At 43.4% G+C, this 20,834-nt stretch overlaps 1 protein-coding gene across 3 annotated transcripts in view; it reads left to right on the forward strand.

The window, feature by feature from the left end:
* Nucleotides 1-5,864: 5,864 nt before the first annotated feature.
* Nucleotides 5,865-20,834, forward strand: part of LIN28B (lin-28 homolog B) — a 78,333-nt gene continuing 63,363 nt past the window's right edge. The window contains exons 1-2 of one of the 3 annotated variants that reach the window (XM_052696818.1): nucleotides 5,865-6,373; nucleotides 7,118-7,305. In XM_052696818.1, the coding sequence (XP_052552778.1) occupies nucleotides 6,364-6,373; nucleotides 7,118-7,305 (198 nt within the window). In that variant the 5' untranslated portion in view covers nucleotides 5,865-6,363. Of the gene's footprint in view, nucleotides 6,374-6,713; nucleotides 6,813-7,117; nucleotides 7,306-20,834 lie in introns of those variants that run through there. The other 2 variants (XM_052696829.1, XM_052696809.1) reach the window with 2 other exon arrangements.

Raw genomic sequence — 20,834 nt, forward strand, 5'->3', positions numbered from 1 at the left:
CTTATTTTTCAAGGAAACCACATAACTTATTTAATGGGGTAACTATGTATGTCAATTTTACTTTCATCTGAGGAAATTACATTTCTGAATCTCCCAGGCAGCAAACTTCCCCACACTAATGGATTTATGATGTGAAAATCAAAACACTGCTTAGCAAAGAGACTTTTTAAACAGAATCATGTATAAACTTATTGATCAGTGGAAGATAGCAGTAAGAAGTCATCAAAAAAAATAAACGATACAAGCTGCTAAGCAAGTTGAAAAGCAAGCAATGTGCTACTTGTAAAGAGGTGTGGATTGCTGTTGATGTCTATCAGTACATCTTTAATTGTTTTGCAATAATTCCACATGGTGTTCAGCTGCACCTGTATCCTTCTGCACACTGTGAGTGCAGAGCTGGGGCTGCTTTCAAATAGGGAGCCTTTTTTTCTAAAATATCTTGCTGTTTAGAACTTAACTCCTAAAAGTCATTTATTATACAAAGTTGTAAAGCTCATGTAAATGCCAAAATAATTTCAAAACTAACAAGCATAAGTGTTTTCTTTCTTTTATTTTGTACAGTATAAGGGGGTGTAGGAAAGTTGGTCATCAGTCCTTTCAGAGCCCAGCCTGCTTCCCTTTAAGTCAGCGACTGAATTCTTGTAGATTGCAGTGGGATGCAGCAAAATACATACTGCTGAGTTTTTCATTTAAGCTGTCTGGATTAAATGAGTTCCTAAAATGCTCAGGCTCTTCCATACTAACATCCCTGGTGGCAAGTTCTGTGCATCTTACTGGGAAGTTATTTAAAACAACTACTTTATAAATAAATAGATAAAATTGCATGTCCTTCCTTCTGCTTAATAATGTGGTATGTTTATGTAGTATTTTCAAACATGCAGTGCTTAGAAAGGCTTTGGAACACTGATAATGGAAAGAAGAGTAACGTGTTTGTGCTGTTTTCTACCACAGTTTTTAAGAACTGTGCTTTATTTTTAGTCCTTTCATAAACGGAGGCAGACTTCACGTCAAAGCCAAGAACAGATCCTTTACTCTATGCTTGCATATTTCATTATGTTGCATAAATAATGCAAGTAAATCCGAAAGACACAAAAGCCACATAGCCACAGGTTGGCTGAACAAAGAAGCAAACACAGAGATTGGACTATAGTGCTTGAAGGTGTAAAAGCAGGGTTAGGTTCAATGTAGAGCACAACTCCACACAATTCTTACGAAAAACCCAGTTATTACCAAGGGGGAGGGGCAGAATTTGCTTTCTGCTGTCATTGCACAGAAAGGAAAGACAGCGCCACACCATTTTCCAATTCCCAGCATTGTAAGGGACACAGAATGATTGGGCATGGGGGGAAGAGGAAGCCTGAGAAATTTGATTCTCATTTGTCTTTGATAATTCATCTTCTGGCTTTGCTCACTTCTAGTAGAATATTCTTCCCTCCCGCTCAGGAAAAACAGGGGTCAGGCCACACTCTTCCATAGTGAAAAAGACAAATCTTAGATTTCTCTAAAAGAAAAGAGAATCGGTCTTACATCTAAATAGGAAGATATGTGCTTTGGTTGCATTTTAGTTAAAGTAGATTAACCAAAAGGTAGGAAAGGGTGACAAGTGGACAAGTTTGTAGCAGGTGAGTTTGTGCATGCTCCTGCCTCTTCATCTTTCTTGCTCTGAACAAATTTGGATAGCCTGGCTCACAGGATTACACAAACCCAAGGTCTTTTCCTCCATGCTTCCCACTGTTTGTGATACTTGGTTTCTGCATGGTACTTTATTGTACAAACTTACCCAGGCCTCGCTCAGCTAGGTCAAAAGTGTACTTTCCATGGAGTTTTGGTAAAGCTAAACATCTGTACTTTTGTGAATAATTCTGTTTGGGATGTAGAATGTAGCTTTGTTACAAATTACACTGTAATTCTCTATCTGATTTAACTCTAAAAATTTTTCTCAAAATGGCACTGAGTTACAGTTTAGAAAGGAAAGATACCAAACAATGTCTTTTTTATCACTTTTTAATATCATGTATCATGTATGACTGAGCGCTTAATTTGTACTATTTACACATAGGGAAGACAAGAGTCACTTGTTCTTAAGTTACCTACTAGCTTTAAATATTGATAAAGGGAAAGAACAGCTTCCACTGCCCTGCAAATCTGTGTCTCTTCCTTCTGTTGCCATCAGATGCACAGCTTGCTTGAGCGTGGTAAAAGGGAGGATGCTTTTAAGGATGCTTTAAAAAGAGAGACTCGGCTGGTTTTCATGCTATGTCTTGGTTATCTCCTGGCGTTTCTGATGAGCTAGGTAAGTCTCGCAGCCCGTACGGTTACAGGTCACTTCACAGAGCCAAGTACCGGCATTTTATGGCCTTTTAATGAGCCGTTAAACTGGAGAAGAGGTAATTAAATATGGAACTCGGTACAATGTACACAGCACTGACTCCAGCTCTCTGATTCTAGGTTCCTCAGAAGACGATGAGGTCATTCAAGAAGGTCTCCTCAGGCTCAGGTCAGTCCTTTCTGTAGCATCTTACGTGGCTCGTTTTGTATCTGTGAAACTGCAGTTTTGTAGTACTTCTGTCCCACTGCCTCAGTTCATTTACTTTTCTGAAAGAATCGTTGGTTTCATCCACAAGCTTCAGAGTTCTTGCTTGACGTACTTTGAATACGACAAGTAAACCATTCTATAGAGGAAGTTGATTTGGCGTAGCATACCTTTGGGTACCTGCTGTAAAGTATGAGCCCAGATGCTCAGGAGCTGCCACAAAGGCGCGCTTCCCAAAGGCGCTGCTCAGTCGCTAAGATCCCAACTCGGCGAATACTTCCATGGCGCCTTCGAATCGCTGCGGCGGTGGGACGCTGCCTTCTCCCGCCCCCACGGGCTCTCTCCCGGGCGCCCGCCCGCTTGCCGCGGAGCATGCGCGGAGCGGGAGGCGCGGAGCTCCCGCGGAGGGGAGCTGCGCCGCTGAGGGGCGGTGGCTGCGCGCTCTCGGCCCGGCTGAGTCCCGTAAGCCGGCTGGGATGGGTTCCCACCTGTGTGCGCGCCGAGGCACGCGGGGACTGCGTGGAACGGCGCTCCGGAGCTGAGGGATGCGTGCTCGGCGTCGGCGGACGCCCCCGGTCGCCCCCGTTAGGGACACGGGCTGCCGCGCGGACGGCTCTCGGAGGGCGCTGCTGTCTGCCTGGCGCTGGCGAGCGTTGCCTCCGCGCCTCCCGCCTCGGGACAGCCGGAGCGCAGCGGAGCTCGTTTAATTCGTTTCATGGTTAGAAAAGTTTCTCGGGGGCCGTTCGTTAAACGCCACCTTCCCGCCTCTGAGGGGAGCCGCGTTTTCTGGGGGCGTCGAATGGAGGATGGAAAGCGGCGCTCCGCGTAGGGGTGCGGCGGGGCACAACCGCCACCTCAGACGCCCTCCGGGGGTGTTGGCGACGGAAAGCGGGTCCCGGAGCCGTGGAGCCGCTGCCGACAGCGGAGCGCGGCGGGCGGCGCAGAGCCTGCCCTCGGGCCGAGCGCTGCGCGGCGTCTGTGCGCGGCGGAAAGGAGGGAGCGGCTTCGGGCGCCTAGGTGAGGCGTTTTGGCGGGAAGAGCCGCTGCCTCGGGAGCTCCACCGCCATCACGTCGAGTCCCGCGGGTGGGTCGGGAGCCGGGCCGCGGGGCCACCTGAAACCGGCCCGGCGGGCAGCCTTCCGTCTTTGATCTCTTTAATGGATCTTCCGGGGCTGAGCGAGACCCGGGCCCGGGGTCCCCGCCCTCGGAGGCTCTGCCCTCTGCACGCTGCCGTTCCCCAGCTCTCCGGGGCAGGGGGCGCTGCCCGGCGTAGGGCAGGAGGGCGGCCCCTCCGACCCCCGCGGGGAGGGGCTTCCCCCTCTCTGAGAGGAGGGCGGCTCGGATGCAGCGAGGCTGTAGCCGTGGCTCCGCTTCACGTGCAAGCCCGGGGTTGGTTCGGAGGCACGAGGAGTGCTGCCGGGTTTGTGTCGCTTTTGCCGTCATTGTCGATGTAGTTCTGTGTGGGTTTTCGGGGGCGGAGGGATGGGAGGTGTCTTTTTTTTTTTTTTTTTTTCTTTTTTTAAGGATAGAAGTAATCGGAGTTAGGACTTTAAAAGTTTTAGGAGTGTGGCGATTACACTGTCGCCGCTGGTTATGTAGTTTCAAGTGGGCTCGCAGTGCGTTTATGCAGACAACGATCCGCTTCCTGTAGTTGTCTTTATCCAAATTAGCATCTCTGTAGCGAAACGAGAGGACAGAAACACCTCTGTGCTGCGGGCTGCTGCCATTCAGCTAACTTCGCCCTGACTCGCTCTATGGGCTTCTTCCCGTTTATTCCCTGGGCTGCCCGCCCCCTCCAACGGGAAAAATTAGGGCTGATTCTCAGCGAATGGGTTCTGTGAGGGCATCGCTGGGCGGTGCTCCGCTGTTCTTTCTTCATTCTTTTCTTTTTTTTATTCTCTTTCTGTTTTCTCCCTCCCTCTCTCTCCGCAGCCCCCCGGCTGCCACAGCTCTCCCTCAGCACTTGAAAGGCCGATGTCCCCGCAGGAAATGAGTGAGCCGATAACATCTGACACCGCCGCCCGGTCCGGTGACCCCGACCTTAATTCCACTAATACTGGAGGCCTGAAAATCGCAGGAAAGTCTCCTTGCACGTACGCTCCCCCGTTTCACAAAACCTGCATTTATTTTGCAGCGTAAAAACATCACAACAAATATAAGTGCGGTTACCAATCCCTCGTTTTTATTAATCGAAAAAACATCACATAATTAATTTTATTTTAAATGGGAGCAGGGACATTTTGGAACCATTTGATGGGCTTGAGCAGCTTTTGTTCCTGTTCATCCCACACGCTCCCATCCGAGGGGTCTTCATTGCCATGCGTATGGAGTGTTTTTTGAAAGAGAGGCAGAGGGAGCTCCTAATTTTGGGTCGTTCTGCTGCTCTGGGAGTGGTCTCAGACACTTCCAGCCGGTGTTGTAAGCATTTTTCCCGCAGGTGACCTGAATTTCTCCTCCATGGCTGAGGTTTCACGCGCATTAACATCTCCTATATTTGTTACATATTACAAATCGTCACGGCCATAAGATCCAACCATATAAAATTACAGAGATTTAATATGGTAAAATAATCGCTGTCGCACGGAGGGAGGAGGCTGAGAGCAGAGGGGAGCGGTGCTTGGAGCAGCTCGGCGCAGGAAGCCGACCGCAGAAGTAACCTCTGGGAAACGTCCGGCTGGAGGCTGCGGAGGAATTCAGGGCTGCAGCCCGCTCACCGCTGCCGGCTCGGCGGGGGCACCGAGGGGTGCGGACGGGTGATGGGAGAGGAGCGGAGCCCGAGGGGCGGGCGGCGTGGAAAGGGCGCGTGACGTGGTGACACGCGGGTAGGCGGCGAGAGAAAGCAAAAGTCTCTTTTCGTACCTCCATGTCTACCTTTACTACGGAGAAGATGAGAATGATGGGGAGCGGCGCGGCGCGCTCTTTCTGCGCGTTGAAGCCCGGCCGCGGGCAGCGCACGGTGCGCCCACCTGCGCGGAAGCACGGGGCCGCGCCCGCCCGCCTGCAGCGGGAATTTAGCGCAGCAGCGCCGGTCCGCGCTGTCTGTTCTCTCTTTGTCTTCCTTCTCTCGCTTTTTTTTTTTTTTTTTTTTTTTTTTTTTTTCCGCCTTCCTCTCCAGCAAATCCTTTGCCGTTCCCCCTCCTTCTCTTTCTCCCCCCTCCCCACCGCGCTCCTGGGGAACAATCGCCGCCGCCCGAGGTTCGCTCTCCCACCAGCCCTGAAAACCGGGCTCCTATTTAGGAAGTCATTAATCACATCCCCTCCCCCGGAAAGAGATGGCGGAGAAACCTGTGAAGCCCAATGCCTCCCCCCATCCCCCTCGAGGAGCGCTCCGAAGGGCCGAGCCCGGCGCTCTTCAGGTGCCGCCCGGCCCCGCAGCTGCCGCCCGTGTGCTCCGGCCGTGTGCACGTGTAGCACCGCGGGTTCCCGCACGGCACCGCGCGGCTGAGCTGCCGAGAAAAAAAAAAGAAAAAAAAAAGGAATGAAAAAAAAAAAAGCCGCGTTGGAAATGCCGTGTTCATTCATAAATTATTTCGGTGTGTCAGGCGCGTAGAGAAGGCGATTGGCTGCTGCAGCTTCTCCCAACCCCTTCAGGACCCGATGCGAAATTAGTAGCGAGAAAGCATGTAATTGGCAAAGTCACGTGTGCGCGGGGGGCCAGAGACCGAGCGCCAGAGAAAGGGAAAAGGCAAAAGGGGGAAAGCACGTTGGACCATGCGAGCGAAATTGGGGCTCGTGCAGACGCAGGATGTTGGGTTAAAGCAGAAGAGCACTTCGATCCAAAGGGAAAGTTTTCATCTCACGAGTTTGGAGCAGAGGGCCCGTGGGGCAACATGGCCGAAGGTTAATTTTCTTTTTCTATTGTTTTACTCCGGTTTCGTTCGCTCGCTCCCCCCGCCCTCCCTTACCCCCCCGCTCCGCATTCCCCTGTTAGCGGCCCGCGCACGGGAGCCGCCGCGGTCTCATTGTTCCGGACCGCCGCGGACCGCCCCCTCCCATTCAGCCCCGAGCGGCTCCCGGGGGCCATTGTCCGCCGGCTCCGTCCGCCCGGGCCCCGTCCCGGCGGCGGGATGAGAGCGCGCCCCTACACCTGTCCCGGCCGCCGCCCGGAGCGCGTTCCGTGGAGCGATGGGCACACGCTGGGGAGCGGCGGTGGCCGCGCCGCACGTGCCGTAGCCGGCAGTACAGCCCCCCCCGTCCGCCCGCGCCGCGCCAGGAGGGACTGATTGGGCCGGGAGCCGCGCTCGGGAAATGGGATCGGTCTTAAAGCAGCAACACCCAAGTAACGTTCGAGGGCCGGGATGGGGCCGCCGATGGAACGGTGGTGGCGAGAGGGGTCGGGCCGAGGCTGAGCTGAGCCGAGGCCTCCGGTGGACGCGTTTCGGGAGCTGACTGCCTGCTTCCTTACTCAGCAGCAAACGGGCTTCTGCCGCAGTTTGCTCTCACCGCGTTTCGTTCGCGTTTCTTTCTTTTTTTCCTTCTTTCTTCCTTAGTAACTAATTTACGCGTTGGCCAAAGGATGTTCCCAGAATTTAACTCCTCTTTGCATCTTTCTCCTTCTCTCTTCCCCTGCCCCCTCTCCCTCAGCAGGGGCGAGTAAAGGCGGTGAGGAGCCCGTGCGGCTGCCGGAGCACGAGGAGGAGGAGGAATCCCCGCTTTGGCACGGAGCCGGCCACTGCAAATGGTTCAATGTGAGGATGGGATTCGGGTTCATCTCCATGAGCAGCCGAGAGGGAAGCCCCTTGGAGTCCCCGGTTGATGTCTTTGTGCACCAAGTAAGAGCCTTTTCTGTCTTTTCTCCTCTTTGGTTGGGTGCAGCAGGGCTGTGGGCTCACACGTAGGCAAGTAATGTGGCTCCCTCGGTATTTGAGAGCATCCGTAATTACAGAGTTGCCTTGGGTAAGTTCAATGGACAGCGTGCTGGTGGGATAAGTGGCTTGTTGGCTTGTGCTCTGCAGCTGGAGATGGTTTTCCTTGGAAGTGCTCAAAAGCAGACTCCCGAAAGAAGAAATAAATACACTTTTTGTTTAGGTAACATTTGAATGCGTTTTAAAACACTGATTGTAAACCTCGAATTGCTTTTTAAAAGCGCATTTGAGATCAGTCAGTGAAATTAAGACATCGTTACAGTGTTGTTTTGCAGTAATTCAGGCCTGAGAGTGTCCCAGTGGTGCTACACTGGAATGTGGGGTTGCTTTGGCTGAGTTTTAAATACTCCCTCCCAGAAAAAAAAAAAAAACCCAAAACCAACCACTGCAGTGATAACGAAGTGAACCAAAAGCTTTCTAAGGCTTTGGGGAAGAGGCCTGTGGCTACTGGTTTGTTTCTAAGCACATCAGCGTGAGTGTGGGCACTTATGGCAGGGTGCCTTTGGATGGAGGTTGTCCACAAAGCCGTGACCCCAGAGGAGCTTTTCCCATGTTCAGTGGTTTGTGGAAAAGGTGCATGCAGATTTTCCTGGGTCTCGAGTGCTCAGAGCCCATATGAGATGGGCATGGGACCGTTCAAGGTTAGCCAGGGGCATGCCAAGGAGGCAGAAAGGCCCCTTAACTTTTGGCATGGTTGTCCATTTTCTATGACATTTGTATTGAAGGAGAGAGGGTTGGTTCATGAGGGCACAGCAGTTCCATTTCTCTGTTCTGTTTGGTGTCTGTTTGTGCTGTCTTTCACCAGGCTTTCTCAAGGAATACGTTTAAGGGTGACTCAAATTTGCAGGCAGTGCTGCTGTGGCATGTTGTGTTCTTTGTGACCTCACAGTGTTACGCATACCCTGTGCTTAAGCTCTTGGCAATCAGTATCAGCTGTTTGCACTTGGAATTATGGGCCCAAGCGTGGAATTAAATAGTGAATTTATTACATCATTGCAGTTCTGACTTTGTACTGGCATATAAATGCCCTCTCACTTAGCTACTGCTATTTTGCTTTTTTCTGTTGTTTAAACTGAATTAACAATATACTTAAATAAGAGCATTCTTCTTGCTTCCCCCACCATCTTCCCTTCTTCCCACATTTTTAAATAACAGCATTTGTCTTTGCAATTCCATAAATTTACTTCATAGATAAATGAAGGGGGTTTTTTGTTTTTTAATTTTTTTTTTTTTTTTACTACATGTTATTGAACAGCAGCAATATTAATAAAAAGATACATTTGGAAACAGTGATATTCTTAGGGCTGTGAAAATGCCGAAGAGTTGATCTGGATGATAACATGATGCAGTTGAGTAATGCTGGGCATGGTGTACTGTCTTACAATGTACAGTAGCTGTAGAAAATAATAAAAAATTTAAAAAAAAAAATTAAAAAAAAAAATGAGCATGGTGAATGTGGAGTTCTCTGTTCTGTTGTTTCCTCTCCCTGAAAGGATGCAGTTTTCTAGAGGCAGGATATATTAAAAGTATTTGTTGACACTTCAGCAACTTACAGTTTATCAATATTCTCAGGTTGTAATGCCAAATGCAATGAAAAATGGCTTCTTTCACTGTGCATAGGCTGTGTGCCTCAGTCCTTTTGAGCATTCCTCAGAGATATGCCTCAGGGAATTTATTAATGTTCTGCAAGGGGTTGCTCTCTCAACAAAGATACGTTCCTCACTTTTTTTTTCTTTCTGTCAAAACCTGCAGTGTGCATGAACTTCATATTTACATTATCTTCCTTCCATCAGTTAAAAGTAGATATTTTTTTTTCTGGTTAAAGAGATGCAGAGAAGCAGCATCTACTTTGGTTCAGAATACAATTTAGACAATTTGTGTTGGTGTACGGATTGCCGTGTGTTAGCTGCTGCCTGACCGATGGTGCCAGCAGCAGCCGGCACATAAAAATGTCTCTGAAAAATCAGTGAAGTTATTTTACAGTGCGGCTTTTACAGCAGAGTGGGTTGCTTGATAGGACCCTATTCTTACTAGCTTCATTCATTTGAAAAATTTGCTCATGTGAACTGTTCCTTTCAAGGCAAAGATGTGAGTTTATTAATCTGTTGAAGCAAAATATTGCTGTTAGAAACTGCTTTGAAAACAGTTCGTCATTTAAGCATGCACGCTGTTCTCTGTGCATTCATCCTTCTGCAATGTTTCTAGCTACTACAATAATTTTACAGAATCCGTTTAAGTAGAGGAAAGAAGCCTCTACCTTGCTACAAGTCAGATTAAAGCTAGCTTGAAACCTGCTGCAATGTTTTCATTGCTTCATCTTTACCTTTTCTTGGTAAGATTATGTTCAGCTTATGAGATCTTGCTGTGAGCAAAAACTGCTTGGATGTTGAGTCAAAATTCTTGTAATAGTTTAAGCTCATTATGCCCAGTTTTTTGAGCTTGCAATGAATGATTTTTCTTTCTTCATGGAGTTAAGCCTTGGTTGTGTGCAGATTGCAGTCGTGTTTTTGTAGCGTCAGTGCTTCACTAATTACACAATTATATTGATAACTATTTTTAGCAGACAAGGCTTGTGTTGAAACCCCCTCTTCTTTTTCACTCAGTGAAAATTCTGTTCGTAGAACAGCTGCAGCACTGGATTTTTAACTCTACCTTTTAAGTCCTTCCTACAGCACTAATCATTGTGATTGATTTTCTCCAAACTACCTTTAGGTGGTTGTTACCATTCGGGTAATGAGGTACCTGCAGTTAGATGCGTTATTTCGGGCAGAAACATGTCAGTGATTACATATGGGCGTCTGCGTGTTTGTGCAATGTATATAAGGCATGTCTACAAACATTTACTCTCCTGCTCCCCCTCCTCCCTCTCTTTTTAAAATAGCTTTATTCTGATGGTTTATATTTTGTCATGCGTTAAGGTTATTCAGTATGGTATAAAAGTACTTTTAAGGCAAGCCAGTGACAGTGTGCACCTCACTGAATTTTGTTTGGAGTTTGTCATTTTGGACTTTTAATAGGTTAGCATGGAGTGAATAATATAGCTCACTTCTCTTTTGTGATGGGATTCTGCACAGAGTCGTGTGAACAGCTCTTGCTAAATTTTAGATGATTTCTTTGTCAAGGGGTGAAACAGACTGGAGGGGGGAAGTGAGTGCAAACCTTCTGTTATGCACATGCAAAAAGTCTTCACTGCTGAGAACTAAGAAGAATTTAAGCTTTGATAGAAGAAAGATGTTCAATTGCGTGTTCAAAATTGTACAAGCAACTTCAGGAAGCGTAACTTGCTAAATTCTGGCAGCGCAGTGTAAATACTGTGGATGTTTTCTATGCATGTTTTGTATAGATTGTTAGAGAAATATATTTTTCTTTAAGCATGAAGCACGTATGTTAAAGATGATACTGAAGAGTAGGGTGCTGAATGTAAATAGACAGAATTAAATGTTTGTGAATTTCAAGGGTTGTAATTTCATGTTCTGAGAAATGTGTTTTCTCAAGATGGGGTGGGTTGATGAGTTTAGAACATGTTTTCTTGGACCTGACTATAGTCCAAATTCTTTCCACATTGAGAGTTTGATCTAGGATTTCTCAACTGGGACCTTAAACGTGATCCTTCTTTGGGATCCTCTTTTATGAGATGGGGAGAGGAAGGAAGGGAGGAGCAGCATGCAGGAGTTGGTGTATTTTGTTTTCTCATTAAAAGAAACATGGCTGGTTTGAAATTTCTCACTTTCATCTGAACTTTCTTATGGCTGCTGCAAGTTACTGTTACTGCAAGATCTGATAACAATAGGAGACAACCTTTTTTTTTCTTGCACTGAGTCTTTCTTACAGTGTTCTGAACTGCACTGTAGTTTGTAGGTTATAAGTTTTGTTCTTGTATGTTACTGTTGTAAGTATCTGTAACAAAAGAAAGAGGGGAAATTACTGAGCCTGTTCAACTAAGATGCATAAGCAGTGCCTAAAAACTCTTCCTTTAATTTGACCAAATGTTCTTTTTGATGATGAATCAGATGCCTCATCTTTAAAGTCCTCATATTTTTTAGCCACAGTTTAACTTCTTCTTCTAAGATAAGGTTGAACGTGGCATAATGCATTTAGCACTGACTTTTTCAATTTCTATGACACATGATTTTGTGCTTTCACAAGAATGATTTCATTTATCCAGCGTATATTTTCCATTACTGCATCATCGTGGTAGGAGCCTGCAAAAGCTACTTAGTAGTTCAGAGTAACTGGAAGTTCTGGGCGAGCAAGAGGGATCAATATTACCTTGCTGCTTGTTGTTAAATGTGACATAGCAGTGCCCCCTTTGAAGTACGGAGCTTTCCATGCACAGTCTTTTGTTCCAAACTTGAGTTCTACCAGGGTCCAGGCAAGCCCAGTTCTAATCAAAACAAAAGTGACTAGCAGGATTTAGAGAGGGAAGCTGAGGAAGGAAGTGAATGCGGGGTAAACGTGTCTGCAGTGAGCACATGTACCAGAGATCCGGCAGAGATGAGACCTACTCTGAAGGTGTGTGTGTTCAGCAGACCCACCGCACGTAGAAGCTACGATGGGAGCTGGAGCCTCAGCTTTGGTGCCTCAGCAGGCAAGGCACAACACAGAAGACTGTTGAAGCATACAGAGAAAGTTAAATTACGTGGACTGTGTGTTTGTGGTGCACTGCAGCACAGCATTGTTTGGAATTTCTTTATTTATTTTGCTCTTCGACTGCTAATTAGTGCAAGTCCTATGCTTTGAGTCCTATCTATGGATGCATAGACAGATGGCAAAATACTTCACTAAGAGCTTGAAGATTTAAGACAGTTGACTGAGGAAACTTTTGGTATTGAAGTTATGGAATTGCCATCTGTGAAAATACCTTCCAGATTTCATCTATTTACATCCAAAACCAACGTTACAGTGCATTTTTATCTGCAGATATATATAGTACTTAAGTGAAAAGTTCCATTAAATCTAAATGGTTTAGGGCCAGATCAGATTTTGCTGAACAAGTTTAAACATTGTGTTCACAAGGAAAAATTATAAATGCTCTACAGACAGGGGCTTGCAGTGGAACTATTTTATCTTAAGAGAAATTTCCTTCTTTGACAAACAAACCCTTCCAGACCATGCTATCCTTTTCTTCAGGACTGAGGAAACTGTGCACAGGGGTTGGGGTGCTGGGAGGAAGAGGATATTTTGTCTGAGGCACAAACAGAAGATACCAAAGCAGATATAGGAACTAAGCTAAAAGGAAATGGAATTGTCAAATTGGGAAGAATGTTATCCTTGTCCTAGTTTGCAGTCAGATTACTAAGGCATTAAGTACTTCTAGACCCATTCTGATTTTTGTTTTACACAGTTACAACTTATACTTCTGTCTAAGTGTTGTTTTACTCGTTGTCCTTAGGTAACCCATTCCAGTAAAGGCTGTAATCTTTCCCTGGTTACATCTGTGGAAGCAAAATTAGGCCCATGGAGTTTTCAAGACGTGTATAAAAGTGAATATAAAGACTTAAGTAAGATGTTAGGAACCTAGGAACTGGAGAATAAAGACCATTTACAATGCTTCTCAAAAAAGGGTAGACTGTTTATGTTTTTCATTCCCTGCATTTAAGGGTGCTCTTACTTCTTTTTAAATCAGCTGAAAGCTATCATGGCTAATATAAAGTTATTATAATCAGCTCTTATTAAGGGACAGTTATTTTCCCCGGACAAGAAGCTTTTACTTGCTGGTTATCATTGGTAAAATAATGAATCCTTAAATATCTTTGTATCAGTCATCACCTCTCCATGGTGGCCTGGGAGGTGGTTCTGATTGATTGAATGTATTTAGTGGGGAAAAAAACTGATGTCCAGAATTTTTCTAATTATCCTGGATGTTCCTGACTTAAAATGAGGGTTAACTTCCTGGGAGATGGCTAGAGTGAATTCCAGATCCCCACTCCAGAGATGGCTCAGCTGCTTGCATAGCAGCTGTGGAAACTGCTGCGAGACTTACAGTCTGCTGTATTAAGGGAAACTGGCACTGATTTTGATTTTTCTTAACATGCAAAGCTGTAACATGCAGCAGGTCAGCAGCTGCTCTGCAAGCAGCTGAATTGTCTTTGCAGTAGCAGTGTGGTGAACAGGTGGAGGTTGAAACTCCTACAGCCACCCTTCTTGGCGGGGGTCCTACAGCCACAGTTTTACATTTGGCGGCGCTACTGCTTAAATAAGCTTCAGGAGCTTTTACAGCACTCTCCCTGTTGGGCTAGCATAAGTGTTTGTGAAGCTGTATGGTGAACAGGCTGAGGAAATGTTATTCACATCTGATTCTCATCAGTTTTCATACCCGAGAAACCCCTTGATTCCCACAGTTAAGTGTAGGCAGTGCTGGCACTGTGGAAGGGTGGCCAGGATGCAAACAAAAGCAGTTATGAAGTTAAGGTGAAGGTAAGAGTTTGAAGCTACTGTTGCAGAAAAGTGGATGAAACTGCAGTGTCCTCTGGTGCAAAATAGCAGAATTAGTATTATCTTCAGCAGTGTAGTGACAATGAAAGTCTTAGTGACTTCTCGAGAAAATGGACGCTGTGGGTACTGGAATGGGTACGAGTTTGAGTTCCCCTTGGAAATGGAATATTTCAAGGATCTTCTTTGGGCTCCACTTCAGATCAGTTGCATTTTTTTTTTGTGAACTTTTTGTTTGCTTTTGTTTTTTACTATTTACAGGTAAGCTCTGACATTGAAATGTAATGAATGCAGTTTTAAGGTGATGACAATAATGTGTGTTTCTTTTATGAAACAGAAGTAAAACTGTAGGGGATGTTCATAATAATTTGAGTGTATCTTTTTAGCGGATAAATAAGAGCTGTGATGAAATTAATTATGAATTCCTTCACAGTCTGAAAAATATAGCTTCCTAATTAGTTATCCTGTGTTTATAACTTTGAAAGTTAAAGATACCAGTAATTTAAAAGTTGTATCTCTGAGAGTGTGAAGTATATTTTGGCTCTCATGTCATTACAGTACTCAAGAAAATCACACATACTTCTTACTCCAAAGATTAGTGCTAGAATTACATTTCAGGAAGGAGGGCAGTGGGAGGTGTGCTTTGGGCTGACTAGCATCACAGGCAATTATTTTCACCTGTTATAATTATATCTGAGTGACTACATGTATAGTCAGTATTTGAAGTATAAGATTATGTAGATGAATTCAGAAGTAATATTCCATCAAATACCACATCATACATTCTGCAATAGCAAATATGAATATAGCCAACAGCAGCTTTCCTCTCAGAAATAATCTGTTCTCATCCAATTAGTCATAGTAATTTACAGATATGCAGTGTTGAGGGATGTTTTTGTCCTAGATTGCTTTTACTAGAGTACCACTTGAGGCTACTTTGATATTTGTATTATAGAACCATAAGGAACGAAAGTTATAAAGTCATGGACCAAAATAAACTCTGGATTGAAACTGAGGGTAAAAAAGGATAGTCTTTGTGTTCTGTAGGGAGGCTATAACAAACACGAACATGGTTGTTTTCAAGTACAGGTGCCTTCAAAATCTCTTTATAGTGTACCTGTGCTATAACTTTTAAAGGTATTTCATTTTATAACTGTGTTTTTCAAGTTAGCAACCAAAATCTCAGTTGTTTTTATGAGCGTTTGTAATAATGCTATCTTGGTAGAAATAGGGTATTTTAAAATGCTCCTTCTGACCACGTGCAGTATTTTCTTTATATTAGACTAATTTTATTAGTAATACAAGAAATAGATAACTTTCTTAATCTAGAATGTACCTGAAAGACACAACCTGACTTCCTTAGACTTTATGAATAGACCACTGACTACTGCCAGTACTTAAGGGAGATTGCTGCTTTGTGCTGCTAAATTACCTGGTCTGAGGCACGCAGATTGTGCGTTCTGAGAATTAGCCACTCCTTAAGGGGAGTAAGATCAAAGAATCACTGCCATTCCTGCTCACTGCAGGCTGTCTCAGATATAGTGTGTATATATATGTGTGTGTGTGTGTGTGTATATATATATATATATGTAAATATATATATGTAGCAGTTAATACATCAGGTGAATGCAAATTCAAGAATGTTTTCAACAGAAAAGACAAACTCGTCCTTGATATAATTGAATTATTACATCCCTTCTTTTCTTGAGGAAATTACAGTGCTGAGGAGGCAAATTCTGCTCAGTCTTCTCATGTGAAGTGGTCCCATTGACCTGTCGGACTTGTTCAACAAACTGGGCAGCAATAGGGGTGGATTTTAAGCGAATCATACGAATGTTCTTACTGGAAGTATTTCATTTCAGTGGTTGGTTTTGTTTTGTTGAATGCACAAGCATGCTTTTTATGCTCCAAAACTTGAGGGTGATAGTAGGGCCTGCTTCGGTTCTGCTTAATTAAAAGTTAAATTATGCAGCTTAAGAAATGTATATACATGAGCTTGACAATTCTGTAACTTGTACATAATTTTCACAATAAGCTCTTTTTGGTAATGTGAATGTATAATATTTAATGGCTTGCATAGCTAAATTGACTTGACCAGTGCTCTGTCAAGCTACTTCAATGCAAAGTTCTTGGGCTGATCATCTGTCTAACAATTTATTGAAAAATTGTTCAGTCCTAAGCCTTTCCATCACAGAGGAAAGTGTGGCCAAATAAATATGTGAAATGCTCTGGTTTTAAAAAGAGCCCTTACTATGTGTGCTCACAAGTTCTGTTGAAGGGGAATTAAGTTCACTCATTCAGCTAAAGCACCTTGGAATCTTGAACAACTATTCAGTAATCCAGAGAAATTTGAGGCCACCCAAAAATCAGAGGCTCTGGTCTTATGATTTCTTGCAGGGCTAATAGGATGCAGGAGGTGCTGGAAAAAAGAAATCTGAAAAACTTTGTAACTACAGCACCTGTTCACAAGAAGGATGGGAACCCTCCAGGGGTTTGAAGGCACCCCTTCAAACATGCAGATCTCCTGCCTAGGCATAAGGATGGGCACTGACTTACAGAGAAGTAGCTGAATTCCCTGTTCAGAGAGGTGGGAGTGGGCAGCTGGGGAGTACAATATAGTCCTCAAATATTTGTGAATGCATTTAGTCAAAAAGTTTCCATTTCACCACAGTGTTTAACAGCTCTCCACTGCAGTAATTAAATTCTCATTGGGCTATGCCAAATGTTTTGTTTCTGTGTTAGTTAAAGAAAGCATGTAACATTTTTAATAGATGTTTTACATGAATCAGAATCACTTTTGCTTAATGATTTCACTTAGGGTGTTTTGTTACAAAACTGTTTTATGGTTAGGAAATGTAGGGTGGAAGTTAACCCTACAAGGTGGGGACTTATATGAGCACGGTTTCTTATGTATGAGAAGTTTGTCTGAACTGTGGATGTTAATTTAACTAACAGGACACTGAGCAGTGCATCCTGAGCATTGTATGTGCTTCTGGTCAAGAAATTAATGCAACGCAGAAACAAAGATAAGAGTGAAATAACTTGTTTTTAACTGGCTTGAGGAATTAGAGATTAAAAAAGGACAAACATTAATTGTAAGGCGATCTGGGTTAAAGGCAAATACGTGGAAAAAGAGTTCACTTGTTTTTGAATTCTGCATGTCACTGTTGACTTTATCAGCACTGCACACGCAGAAATAATTGTGGGATTGGGCTCTAGGTGGTAAAGAGCAAAGATTTTAAGAGGTACACTGTGAAGTTGAAACTTGTATTCAGGATTTTCAGACAGAAATATGGTACTTAAGAAGAATAAAATCTGTCATCCAATTTTGAAAATTTTTTATCTTGTGTTAATTTGTGTTTCTGGTAACATTTAACGCAGCAGTAAATACTACAGCTTCCCTTTTATTTGCATGACCAAGTAGTTCTCCTGGGCTATAGACCATTATCTGCATCAAGAAATAAGACTATCAGATTCTCCTGGTAGCAGTGCCACCTTGGCCTCAAGAAGTTGTTTGGGTTTTTTTGTGGTTTTTTTTTTTTTTTTTTTTTTGTTTTTTTTAAAGCAAAATCTAAATATGATGATCTATCCAGTAGGAAAATGCTTTACATTTATTTAAATTCAAAACATTCCGGTTGAAAAGGTTCCGTGAAATTTGATCTATTTTTATATTTTTTCATCAGAATTTAGCAAAGAACTTTATACAAAATAAAAATGTATTTGACATCTTGCATTCAATGATTGTATAGCATTTTTGCAAGACATCAGTATACTTGTTACTTATACCACAATATAACAATATAGCTGATGGATTCTTTTTCCTCAGAATTGTTGCATTAATCTTCATTAAGCAATTCTGTGTTTTTGGGGTTTTGTTCCATTTTTATGTCAGTCATCTTATTCCTTTGCTATAGCAGTTTTTTTTCAACTGAAAATGATTGCAGTCTTACTGGAAACTGATAGCCAACTCCATCCATGCTTACATGGATTTATTGCTAACTTTCTTCACACTGAAAAATGGTCATCCGAGGAAGAACTATTATTTAACTGGAAACAACTGTAAATGGACCAAGGTTAGACTGTTAAAATGGCTACAGTTGAAGCAGTGTCCTTCAAAAATTATTTTGGTGTTCACTGCTTCATAGTGTACTCAGTGTTTAAAGTTCTGTGATCTATGTATTAATAGTTATTTATATGAGTCAGTAATTGTTTCTGTCAGTACTGCTCTCGATAAAACAATTCTTTGCTTACTTATAATTTGTTTTCCATGTATCTGTAATTTAATATAGATTCTTTATTAGTAATATGAACCTCTTAGAAAACAAGGGAATTAAAACAGCTTTGACCACAGTAGATGTCGGGAAATGCACCTATGGTATATTATAGCTTCTTGAGAATTATTGAGGCAGTAGGCATGAAATAATTCAGTTGTGTTATAATATTTCTGGTTTTAGGACGATGAACATAATCTACATGGTAAATTGTTAAGAACTGGTAAACCTTTGCTTAGTTTCTGCTTTGTCCTCCCTCCTTCTACTTGACCTGCATTTTAAAAGTACAGGATACTTTTGAAATACTTCAAGGTCCAGTTGTTACTAATATTAAGAGAGTAAGTGTTGAGCCTGGAGAAATCGGTGGCAAAATGGTCAAGAAGTTACTGTAAGAACAGTTTTTCTCAAGGATTTTTTCTTTCCTGACAGTTTTGTTTGGGATCACATTTATGTGATCAAACTTTCCTAAGTGAGGTTGGCTGTGGTTGATTTTTGTGTATGCCAACTATCATTCAATATAGATGTTTTTACTAATGTTTGCTAATGTTTCACAACCTTTAAAATTATCCCAAAGGTAATTATATAATAGCAAATGAAGTGCAGTGTATTTGAATAATAGTCATTTCTAATAACTACATTTTTATGAATTTACCATGTTACTGAATACTCTTCTAAATTTCATGTAGCACATTAAACTGAAAAGCATGTTAAGAGAAATGTGACTGCTTTTATGTACACCTTACATGACTGAAAATATTCCACTGACTTCCTTTGTTTCTTTTCACCAGGGTCTTGGTTATTTTAAGTATAGCTTTCCAATTCTATGGACATGTTGAAATTCCTGGCATTTCAGGTCTGAAAGAGGATTAACCTGAAGATATTCATTTAACTGAAAATATGTAAGAGAATAAAGAAGTGTACAGGTTTTTTTCCACAGAAGTTAGCATGTAGAAAGTTTGTCATTGTTTCTCCCTCCTCCCCCCCCCCCCCTTTTTTTTTTTTTTTTGATCTTTTAAATGGGTCGGTATTTAATTTGGAATTAATCTGATTTATTTGAATTTTTAATAGTCTTACACATTGTTCCTGTGTGCACACTTGCATGTAATTGTCACGCAGTGTAAGATGAAGTACAGAAAAAGCAAATTATTTGCTTTTATTTATTCTGCATGGAAGTCAGTTTTGAAACAAATATGCATGCTAAATATATATGAAATATAGTAATCTTCCCTTCCTTTAAAAAAAAAAGTTGGAAAATCTGCTTATTGTAAAAGACGTATTCAGTATAGAAAATATTTTGTGGGAAAAGAGCTACTGAGATTTTGAAACGTTCAATTTCTACCATTGGAACAATTTTATAAAGAACTTCATGGTAACAATGTTGTTAAAATATTACTGTCACAGAGCTACATTCAACCTTTAAGAAATCAGAAAAATGAGTGGATGTGCAAAATAAAAATACTCATTATGAATTAGTACATGAACCCTTAAAAACAAGGCTTCTGTGAATACCTTTGTCTTTTACTGCATTAGTGCCTATTTCAAGAAGTATTTTTAACAATGTAGGTCAGTTTGGGTTGTGCCGCATGAAGGAGTGGCAGAGACCAGTGCTTATTGTCACAGTGGTCTTCAGATTTGTCAGTCCCCTTCTGGATCAGTGCATTCCAAATCCGCGTAATGAGGATCCAGAAGGGGCAAGAAATACAGATTCTGAGTTTCAGTTTTTCTACTTGCTGTCAAGATTTGCCAGTCAGACTGCTGTGCTGCTGTTGGTGCAGATGGATGAAAGAAAGCCTTTGGTCCTGCCAGGAATTCTGTATTTTCTCCTGTTCTCATTGTTTTATTTCTCATGGACTGAGTTGGTAATATCCAAGCAGTGCAGGTTGCCTCTGACAGCATGGAAGTGGTTTGTGTGGAGCTGCTCTGTTGCAAAGGGGCTGCAGGATAAAGGCTATTAGCACCTCTGTTTGTTTTAAACACCCATGAATGGAGGAGCTGCAAAAATGTGGGCTTTTTTCCTTTTTTTTCCTTTTTGGTCTGAGATCATCACTGTGACCTGTCAACAACAGCAAACCGCTGCCAAATACAAGGAGCAACACAACTGAAAATGCTGTTGTTGTCAGCTGCACCTCTGTAAAATTAATCCGTCAGTTGATGGGAAGACGGAGGTGATCCCAATCTGCTTTTTCGTGCCAGCAGCCAAACAGGCAGGCAGACTGCTGTGTTTGTGCTTTTAACGAGCAATACGACTCCATTACCAATGTTAACGTCTAGCTGAAGGAATTCAGCTATATTAACCAAACGGGCACTAGAAGCGAGGCGCATTCCAGCTCTGTGGCTGGGCAGCCCTGCGCGTTGGTTCCCCTCAGGGCCGCGGGCCTGAGCCTCCTTAACGGTCGCCCCGTGCGGCGCAGGGGGGGCACAGGGCAAGGAATTCGCGCCCTCCTGGCTCAGGTTGCAGCCCTCCTGCTCCAGCCGGGGTCAGGCTGCTCACCGCCGTGTGCTCCTCGGGCCATTTGTAACTGCTCCTCTGCCTGCAGCTAATGGCGCTGCTGACTGATGGACAGGATTCACAGATTTTCTTTTTATTAGCCTCTTAACGCGGCCTAAATCGTTTCTTAAAAGAAAATTAGCACATAGCACACAACTGGAAGTGTGGTTTAATATTTTTGAGAATCTAAACGGCGGGGCGTCAAGGCACAGCAGCTACAGCCTGATGTTGTCCAAGGGGCCGGG

Source organism: Tympanuchus pallidicinctus, unplaced genomic scaffold, assembly GCF_026119805.1.
Source record: "Tympanuchus pallidicinctus isolate F22 unplaced genomic scaffold, pur_lepc_1.0 scaffold1, whole genome shotgun sequence".
NCBI lineage: Eukaryota > Metazoa > Chordata > Aves > Galliformes > Phasianidae > Tympanuchus > Tympanuchus pallidicinctus.